This window comes from Limanda limanda, chromosome 12 (assembly GCF_963576545.1).
Source record: "Limanda limanda chromosome 12, fLimLim1.1, whole genome shotgun sequence".
Taxonomy (NCBI): domain Eukaryota; kingdom Metazoa; phylum Chordata; class Actinopteri; order Pleuronectiformes; family Pleuronectidae; genus Limanda; species Limanda limanda.
Window position 1 is genome coordinate 17,831,297 of NC_083647.1, and position 10,523 is coordinate 17,841,819.

The following is a 10,523-nucleotide window of genomic DNA, read 5'->3' on the forward strand; positions in this document are numbered from 1 at the left end:
GGAAATGTCTCTTCGTTAATTATTCTTCATTTACGCAATGTCTGGTCCTGCTGCTGCATTAGAATTCTGCAAAAAATTACCACCACAACAACAATAATACTAAGAATTATAACTATTATTACCATTGCTATAATTATATTGCAGTAATATGAACACCCTGAGAGAGACCACTCCCTTTTACTTTTAATCCCTCATCACTGAATCTACAAACCTTATCTCAGGTCGTTCCACAGCCTGATATCGGTGTGTTATAAACCATTTATCAAAGATGTATACAGGCCACCAGGACCATCCACTATCATCATCACAACCACCTGCTTTGCAAATAAGCTCGGTACTCGGACATTCAAATCTATTAATAAAACAACTTGTATTGCAGACGTGCGTCATTATGTTTCACAATCTGGCTTTAAATAGATGAATCAGAATCACTATCAGAGTTTATAGCCAAGTAGGTTTGCACATGCAAGGAATTTGCTGTGGTATGTTTGTGCTTAAGCATAAATATAAGAATAAAAAAAATTGTATTACGTTGTATAACAGTATATAAATATTATAAATACTAGAATTAGATATTTACAATATAGAGGATGAAAACCCCGACGTGTTTGACGTCCGACACAATTTAAAGAAGTGATCAAATGTAGCTTAACCACTAAAGGTTAGTATTTTTCCTGTTCCTGTACAGTCTTCGAGGTGAGTTGCTGTTAGTGTGATGGAACACTGAGGAATACTGCAGGGAGAAGACAGACTGGGCTCATGGAGCGGAGGTCGGCTCTGGTGTGGATCTGTCTGCTGGGGGCTGGACTCGCCCTGGGTAACGTTCAGTGGCCCCTCCATCTTAATCGAGACTCAGAAATGATGACATTTTTGTTCCATGGTTGGATGATATAAGTAATTGGATCTGGAAGATGAATCAATAGTTAAATTAGATGATGTGACCAAGCGGGAGAAACCTTATACCTCAATTGGGCAGCATGTGTTTTAAACCGTTTACTTCAGAAACCTCTTTCCAGAGAATAATCATTGTTATAAATCTGAGGAGATTACAGGTTCTGGGATTTAGCCAACTGAGATAGTATTTAAAGATGGACGACATGCCAGCTCCTTGAAAGTATCTTGATGTCAGCAGAACAGGTCATAAACCTCTGCCTCCATCATGTGAGCAGATGGGACCAATCCAAAAAGTTAAAGTTGGTTTCTGTATTTAGTTCTCATCACACTGCTGTTTATTCAAGTGCTCATGTTTCTGTTAATTTTGGTTTTAATGGAGTGGAACGTCATGATTGACAGCTGAGGCTGATACGTTATTGGTTAAGCAATCTCCTGTGGCCCCACATGACAGACTTGGAAGATCTGTTCCATTGCAAAACATATAATTAGTTCTGCAAATTAGACTTTCTGAGGCAAAATGATAACAAACCTTATCAGCAAAAAATCTAACAAAAGTTGCCAAGAATCAAAGGTTTCCTGGAAAGATACGTCCAACTTTAAAAAAAAACAGCAACCAGGGATAGTTATGTTGTTTTCAGGTGTCATTCCTCCAATGTTTGATCGGGTTTATCAGGCAGGATGCTAGTTCTACTTGTTTCCTTCCTGCTAATTGTCGACGGTTCCTTTTCTATTCTTTTCTTATATCCATTACCTGTCAGGAAAATCTTGCATTCATTTGTTCAAACATCTGCTTCCCCACTGCAGTCACAGAATAAATCCAGCCCCTCACCCCTCACATTGTCTTGATCCTGACGTTAAAAAACCAAAGAACAGACTAAAAGCTCAGCCTCCAGATTCACCGAGCAGAATCCGCCCTTTCATGCTTTTAACCACGGCCTCTCTCCATCTCCAGCCTCTTCCGTTACGACCTCCAAGGCCCTTCTTCGACCTCCACGGCTGCTTGGCTGCGTGTTCCTGAATCGAGCTAACGTCACCTGCCGCTGGGAGGCCGGAAGCGCCTCAGCAACACGCTACACCCTCCAAATTCAGAGGATACCTGGGTGAGACTAAACACAAACAAATGAGAGGTCTCACTCTGAACAAGTGCGTGAATAATAACTAAACATCATTGTTGAATATAACATTGTTGCGCTGTTTATATATTGTATTATTTCCAGGTGATTACGGAGTTTTCTTTTACAAAAGGTGAATCAAACGATACATTTTAATAATGTTCTTATTAAGTGAAAAAAAATTGCGTTTGTAGGCCGACACAAACACAACTCCAGATGAAGGATAATGTAGCGGATGAAATTGCAGAATGTGTAAATTTAATTGTGTGCTCGAATTTGTGCTACAAATCATTTTCTTAGAGTTTGTGTCAAAGGAGCCGAATAATTTATGGTCAGTAATGATATTTACAAGACAGGGGATGACAAACTGGTTTAATTTCGTTTTATTATTGCAGCAAAATTCAACAACAACAACAAATATTGGATGGATAACTATGAAACTTGTTTGGGTCAGGGAGGAACTCACAAAATATTACTTGTGATCCAGATCAGCCGGTAGATCCAGGATTTTCTTTCACCTTCTTATACATTGGGAGATTTTTCCACATTTTCGTTGATTTCTCAGTCAATAACTAATAGATCTTGATGACAGAACTCTGGCATGTTCAGGCCACTGAAATCTAGGAGTGTCACAACTTTGGTGCAGATCCAAAGGAAAATCTGTCTGTAATGGATTTAAATGTGGTTTAATAAGGAGACTGTGGGACCCAAGCTTGGGTTTGTGTTATCTATGAGATTCCTGAAAGCTAAGCTCAAACTGAATGCAGCCTAGTATTTCAACTGGAGATGGGAGTTAACATCTGAAACGTGCACATGCACATCCATTTGCAAGACGGAGCGTGCATCTATTTGGGCTTGTGGTTTCATACCTGGCTGATTTTTGACTTATTTACTGTGTCATGCAGGTAAAGAAGAGCAGGGTGTGTGTGTGAATGTGTGTGTGTGCATTTCTATCAATACCTATTAGGGCCAATTTTGGTTCCATCCCATCATTGTGAGGACATTGTGACGTTGTGTAGACATTTTGAAATCACAACATTTTGAAATCACCCAGGTTTAGAGTCAAGGTACTTCTGAATATGTGTTTATATGTTTACTCGTTTGTGGGGATGCGTAGAGCTGTGGCCTTGACGACAAACACCGCCCTGAAGACGTTCTCCTGCACCACGTCTGACACCAGCTGCACGGCCGATCTCGCCAGATCGTCCGTGAGGTTCACCTTTTGCATCACCATCACGGCTCACGGCCGCAGCAGCAACACATCGTCCGATCGTCGCTGTCAGCCCGGGAGGATTGAAAGTGAGTGTGTTGTGCTTCTCCAAACACAAACCCTCGTGTTTTTGCCTCTGATGTTTTCCCGCCTCTTTCTCTCTTAATCAGTGATGCTGCCTCCAGCGACTTTGAACAGCGTGAAGCAAGTGAATGGGACACCTCAGTGTCTGCACGTGATCTGGAGTCGCACCCTGTCCGAGTTTCCTGTGTCTGACACTGACATCAAGAACGGAAGTCTGAATTCCCAAATTGAGGTCACAGCAGAAGGGCAGGTCTGTCACTCCCTAACATTCACAAAACAGCATATAACTGCTAGAGCATCTTAAAACATCCAACAGCAGTGGTGCTTGAATCCCATCTCATCATTTATCTCCTTCCCCAATGCTCCTTTCTGTGTTTCACAATGATCAACTATTTCTCATAAGATGTAGAAAAGGCTGCCAGGCTTTCTTGCAGTGGGTAATACAATTCTTGATATTAAAATGTTCCACAGACTTAATGAAACAGAATTAATGAGATGAGTTGTTTACCTCACAACCTGATCCTCACTTTCCTCTTTCTCGTCCCCGTTCAGCTTGATATCCAGGTCACAAAGGTGACAGTGAAAGACTACAGCTTCCCAGTTTGTCTCCTCAGACCCGGCACTTCGTACGCCGTCAGACTCCGTCACCGGTACCGGGGCCCAGAGAGTCCCTGGAGCCCGTGGAGCAACACACAGCAGGGAAGGACAGCAGAGGACGGTGAGAGGACAAACAGGCGTTGGTTGAACACGTTGAATCTTTGTTTTCAGTGTTCCTGTGGAAGAGAGAGAAAGCAGACATGCAGCAGAATTAAATATGAATGCAATTATAGTTTTATCTTTCTCCATCCATCCATTGTGTGTCATGTATCTGGGCTCAGGTTACCACAGCAGAGTTAAGTAGGCAAGACACTTTTTTTTGTCCAGCTGTGTCCTCTATCTCCTTTAGATGTCTCTAAACCACCTCAACTGTCTCCTTTAAAGGGGAAGTAACTCCTTCTGGAGCCACTGAGCTGGAGTTTCTCTGCTTCTCCGACATCCACATCACCCACAGCCCATTTCACCAAAGCACCACCAAAAGAAACCGAGATGGACACAGGGATAAGACGTGTACACATCCACAACTCACATATAAACCACATGGGCAAAACGTGATCACGATTTAAGATCAAGAGCCAGTTCACAGGTACCACCCTAAACCTCCAGGAGGCACTGAGGAGAAGTTCCGTCCAAAACAATGTCCAGAGTCTATAGGATCCTAAATTATATACGAATAAATCTATGGTTTTCTTTTGGTAAAAGTGGTGTTGAAATTGCAGGGAGATGTTTGTGCTGTGTTAACTGAATCTACTTTCCGCTGCGGTGGAAGGCACATGTGAGGACTTTTCTGGTTTTACTTGTTTCCTCTTTGTCTTTGTGTTCCCTCAACATGTTTTTCTTTCCCCTCCCTTCTGTCACCAGCTCCATCTGAAGCTCCAGCATTCTGGAGGCAAGTGAAACAAACAGACAGGAACGGGTGGAGACTCACCTTGCTGCTTTGGAAGGTGTGTGCATTGAATTGTGTCAGAATTTTGACTCACATCATATTTTCTGGCTCAGGGTTTGAGATTTACAGATATAGAAATTGTTTTGATTTAATTATCTTTTTAAATCACTCCTGAGTCGTCCATAATTTGTTTTAATGTCTCCATGTAATGACTCAATCATTGTGCAACAGTTTTGCCTGAGTTGAGAGAAAGACTGAAAACTGGAAAGAGAAATGAAAATGTCAAACAATCTGTTTGTATAATATTACATCTTGTTTCCTCTTTTCTCTCGTCGGTTCAGGCCCTGCCTCACGTTCTGGCCAATGGCAGACTTCTCTTCTATAAAGTGACTTGTCAGACAGAAAGTTCAACAATTCTGAACGATCAAGGCACCTGCAGAGATTTGCACCCAACACGTACTTCCTGTACTTTTCTCCTTCCTGCTGAACGCTGCTCCTGTGCCTTGTCGACCTCCAACTCTGCTGGGACCTCGCCACCGGCCCTGATATGGCTCCTCGGAGCCTCTGAGACAGGTATGGCCTCGATCAGCCTCCTCATGGATGAGATGATTTTAAGAAGCATGGTTGAAAAGCCTGAAATTTCCCCCTGTTTTTAAATAACATGTTTTTGTTGATTGTGAACTTGACCTTTGACGGGTTAGGGAAGCAGATCAGCTTCAAAAGGGAATCATCTGGAGATACCCTCCTTAGTTATATGCACGACAAGTTTGCCGAAAATCAAATCATGCTTTGTTGAGATATGTTGTACACAGACACACACACAGGTGAAGATTATTACCCTCCTTCCTTCTGGCAGGTTAACAAGAGAGAGTAGAAAAGTGAAAACCATTAAACGATATTGAATCTGAGGGTTTGCAAATAGAAGGAATAAAGAAATCTCAATATTCAAATGCTCCAATCAGATATTAATACAGTTCACAATCCAAGATTCGCTCACAAACTTTATCGCCTTTATCACCTCCTCCCTTGTTTTCTCTGCAGAGCCACCGTCACCGAGACAACTCACTGCCCGTCCAATGGATGACAACAGTGTAAACATTAGCTGGACGGCTCCAGCCAATCGATCAGTGAGCGGCTTTGTCTTGGAGTATTTCGCTGTCCGAGAGAAAGACGGCAGTGTCCTACACTGGGAAAGACTTAATAGTTCTCAGACAACATTTGTCATAACAGGTAATACAACACGAGCTTCATGTGTAAAATATTTGACCTTTTTGAAGCTAAAATTATGGAGCAATTTGTTTTGAATTTTGTCATTTGAGTGAATATTGACTAACATGTTGTTTTTATCCTGTTCAGAGGGAGTGAAGCCGATGGAGCGTTATGCTGTTTCTGTTAAAGCGCTGTACGGTGAGCGATGGGCAGGGAGGAACAGGACACTTCACATTTATACACGCCAGGCAGGTACGTGATCTAACTAACTGGGTCATGTCCTGCTCGTACAGCAGCTCCAGACGAGCCCAGTGTTAGTTATGGAGCAAGTGACAGTGATATCCTGGTGTAAGTGAATATATTTACGGTAAAAGATAAGGCTGGCAAATTTTTTCTATTTGTATTACTGTCAACAAACTGATCAAACAATGTGTCCAACTGTTCCTGTAATTCTACACAAAACTGGAGCCTGACCGATGTGGAGTGTTGGGGACACAATGCCAATATCAATATTAAGGACTAAACTAAATGAATGACAGATATCGGTACTATCTCATTTGTGAGGTGGATATCGAGCTGAACAGGGAAGAGAAAGAGGAAAGTGAGGATCAGGTTCTGATTTTTTTCATCAACCAGAAGCTACGAATACAGTAAAACACACTCAGCGCTGATAAGGACTGTGCTCCACAAACAGAGCAGGTTTCTGTGTCCACACTACAAATGAGGCCGTCCTCCAGCTGTTTTCATCAACAGCATTTGTTACACACTGGTAAATATTTAACATGTGTATCAGGAATAGTGCCATTTAATCAGACTTTGTTTACTTGTGTTGAGATGCAAGTAATCAGCCTCTGTGGGTGGCGTCTGTTTGTGGGATACGGAGTCACAGAGCGACCACAACCTTTGAGCCAGGCACAGCCGTCGTGTTCACATGCAATGAAAACTAACATGACCCGTATTTTGGAGCTGTCATTGAAAATCAAGGGGAACAAATGGCTTCCTTCAACGTGTCCACTCATTTCAGATACACGACCACGGCTGATCACGCACATTCTTGGTAATGTGACCGTGGACTGAAATAATGATTTAAAGTAACACTAGATAATTTTTACTGGGCAACAGTGCCCTATGCAGCCACACATGATTATTTTTCTCTCTATTCCAAGTCCATCAAACTAATTTGAAGCTGCCATTTTAAGGTATTCTTCGTAAAAACTACTTTTAAGCTTTTAACTTTTAAAATGAACAAGCTTGAAGATGACAGAGCAGTTGCCATCAGGATAATATTGATATTCTTGATAAAGTTTTCATACTTTTCAAATTCTCGACACCCTAGTCTTGTAGAAAAAATCTGTCTCAGTTTCTTTCTTCTAAATCTAAGCTTCTTGACCTTACTTGTATGTTAAGATATAAAAAAGTTGCATAATGTTGCTTTTAAAAAAAGGATTATGCTCTTCTGTATCTTGGCGGCTTGTTGAACTTAGAATATAGAGACGAGGAAAATGTTCTCTGTTACTGCAGCTGCATGAAGAGTGCACCATTAGAGGCTTTTTGTACGTGCACGACAAATGGAAGTCAGTTATAAATGGAGCCATCAATTGTAGTACGTCGGTCCATTATAAAAGCTGATGACCTCATACTGATTAACATCTGTCTATGTTTTTCCTGATGGTGTTGTCCCAGTTATTGATCTTGAGACTGGAGACGGTCAAGGGACGTAATTGTTTTTAGAGATGAAGCAGCAGACGAAAAGACAACAACAAACAGTTGAAAATTTAACTGTGTAGCTTCTGTCAAATCGATCCTCAATCATCACGACCCCTCCTGCTCATGTCTCTCTGCCTGCACAGCGCCATCAGCTGGTCCTGTTGTGGCGGTGCAGAAGATTACTGGGGGCAGACTGGAGCTCAGCTGGAGTCCTGTGCCTGTGGAGCTGCTTCAAGGATTCATCCGCAACTACACACTCTACTACACCGCTGCAAATCAACCACACAGGAGTAAGTGATACGCAACCATGACATTAAGTTTATTTAAGTTTATGTAGACAAACAAGCAAAATGTACAACAAAGCATAATAGAGCAAGATTAATATTTTATTTATAGATTTATCATATTTTGTTTTGGGGTAAATTGATTCAGGAGTCGGCGTTAACCCTGGTGGTGATAAGCTTCATATTTTATTTAATTTGTGTTATTCATCCCCTATTGCCAATAATACTAATTACTAAGTACTAATAATGTACATTTACTTTTTTATTCAGGTGTGTTTGTTCCTGGTAACATTCAACGCTACACCCTGGAAGGCCTGTCGCCCGGAAACTACGACATCTTTATTCAGGCCAACACTGACGCCGGCACGGGAGCAGCTGGGCCCATTGCTAATGTGCACATAGGTGAAGAAGACACACACACACACACACACACACACACACACACACACACACACGCACACACACACACACACACACACAAATATATAATCCTATAGCTTTAATGTAACTTATATATATATGTATGTGTGTGTGTGTGTGTGTGTGTGTGTGTGTGTGTGTGTGTGTGTGTGTGTGTGTGTGTGTGTTTGTGTGTGTGTGTGTGTGTGTGTGTGTGAATGTGTGTGAAGGCTCTGAAGAAATCTCAAAGATGATGTATGTCGTCCTCTCTCTCATGGTGACCGGCTCACTCGCACTGGCACTGATGGCGTGCCTGGCACAAAAAAAGTATCCGTAGTTAAATACTTTTAAAATACATTCACTCTTTTGGAATCAGTCAATATTTGTATGAAATGCACTTTTTCTCATTCAGTAATATTCCCAATAAACTGCGCAGGATAAAAAGGAAGCTGTGTCAATTCGTTCCTGATCCTTCCAACAGCAGCTTGGTTCACTGGATCCCAAACACCACCTCACAGGTAACCTTGTCTTTTCCCATCAGCCCATCTGTTCCCTGAATACTGACATTTGACTTTCACATACAGGAGTGTCATCTCTGGATATAGGCAATATTTTTTAATCAATAAATACAAACAAACACAATGAGTTCATCATTGTAACTAAGTTTTACCAGCACAGTGTTACTTCACAATAATGGTTACCATATTAAATTTAGAATTAAAATACATTTGTGGTGAAGTATTTTGCCTTTTGAAAAGTTAAAATATATATTGTATAATGTATAATATATCAAAATAAGTCTATATTGTATATGTATATAGTTTTATATTATTATTAATAATATTGTTTTATATTTTTATTTCAAGGTTTGAGAAGAGTCAAACTTAACAGTGAATCTCTGATGGAAACTAACAGGCAATGCATGTTCAGTAAAGTTAACATTTCAACCACTAGGAAGCAGCAAAAGCTTTGCCACATTATTGAAACTCTGAAATATTAAACTTATTCCATCTTTAAAATGACCATCTCTTCTTGTTTGTAAAAGTACTTTGGTTTTACGCAGCAGTTGTTTTGTGTCACCTTCCTAAAGTTCTACAATGTGCTTCTCAATGAATCCACAAATACTGTTTTAGCATCGGAGAACCTGAAGACATGAAGATTTTCATTTTCTTCTCCTCAGAGTATGAAGCAGCCTTGGGAACCAGAGAGGCCTCAAATCGAAAACTCTGAGGTTATTTTGTTTGGTGAAAATGAGTCTCTCAACTACGACCTGGATCAGACCACAGAGAATTTCATCATCTGTAATCCATCATATTCATCTCTTCTGGACTCGTCTGGGTTTTGTGTTCCTCAAAGTGTCCAGATGTCCAAGAAGTTGTTCAGCAGGGGCCGACTCAGAAAACCCTTCACCGCTGATCTCTCCCCCAGCCCCATCCTCTACTCCAACGTGGTCTTCTCTCACACTCTCAAAAATCCTGCTGCACCTCCTCTGTCCCCTTCTCCTCATCAGTCCTGTGATTGGCGGCAGGTCAGCACTCGTGATGTGAAGCTGCTGCTCGGTGGAAGCAGTGCAGCTTCACCTCAGCACCAAACCTCCACTCCCTTCTCTGATGTCAGCAGTGTGTCTCCATCCTCGGCCGTACATCCGCACCCTGCTGACGTCACTTCACCCAAACACATCAAACCTCAAAGCCTCTGCAGCTCGGGCCTGTCGCTCCAGCCTGACACCTTCATCCACCCCAACCTTTCATCTCATCTTCCTCCGCTTTTTGTGGATTTTTCCTACTGTCCTGCTGAGTGTGATAATCACACATCCCCTGCTCTTTAATTCCATGACAGGGAGGTGCATTCAATACATAATGTCATATTGTTTATGTGGCTTTACATGGCCTAGTAATGCCTGTGAAGTGCTTTCCTGTGTGAAATACGTTTTACAGTGTCTTTAAAGAATGTGTATAACTACTTTTTTATGAAAACCAAAGTTTTCATAACTTTGAGAGCAGATTGTTTATCAAAAATAGATTTTGTGTTTCCAATTATATATTTGTTCTCCATTATCTGTTTTAGCAGATCTGCTCTTATATATATGAGTATCTTGACACCTTTTACTCTATAAATAAATAAATAAATATTATAAAATA

At 41.2% G+C, this 10,523-nt stretch overlaps 1 protein-coding gene across 1 annotated transcript; it reads left to right on the top strand.

The window, feature by feature from the left end:
* The first annotated feature begins 759 nt into the window (after nt 1–759).
* On the top strand, nt 760–10,210 carry LOC133014949 (interleukin-6 receptor subunit beta). Its single transcript, XM_061082161.1, has 14 exons — nt 760–817; nt 1,847–1,994; nt 3,124–3,305; nt 3,387–3,550; nt 3,853–4,018; nt 4,759–4,841; nt 5,125–5,356; nt 5,825–6,013; nt 6,140–6,190; nt 7,843–7,989; nt 8,254–8,385; nt 8,613–8,709; nt 8,819–8,900; nt 9,563–10,210. Exons 1-14 carry the CDS (start codon nt 760–762, stop codon nt 10,208–10,210), a joined length of 2,379 nt encoding a protein of 792 aa, XP_060938144.1.
* The last annotated feature ends 313 nt before the right edge of the window (nt 10,211–10,523 follow it).

What these genes read in the sequence shown, in the direction of transcription:
- LOC133014949 (XM_061082161.1), top strand. Translation starts at nt 760, where the DNA reads ATGGAGCGGAGGTCGGCTCTGGTGTGGATCTGTCTGCTGGGGGCTGGA. An exon ending in TTCTGTTAAAGCGCTGTACG is followed by an intron (nt 6,191 to 7,842) that starts GTGAGCGATGGG and finishes CTGCCTGCACAG; the next exon opens with CGCCATCAGCTGGTCCTGTT. An exon ending in CATTGCTAATGTGCACATAG is followed by an intron (nt 8,386 to 8,612) that starts GTGAAGAAGACA and finishes ATGTGTGTGAAG; the next exon opens with GCTCTGAAGAAATCTCAAAG.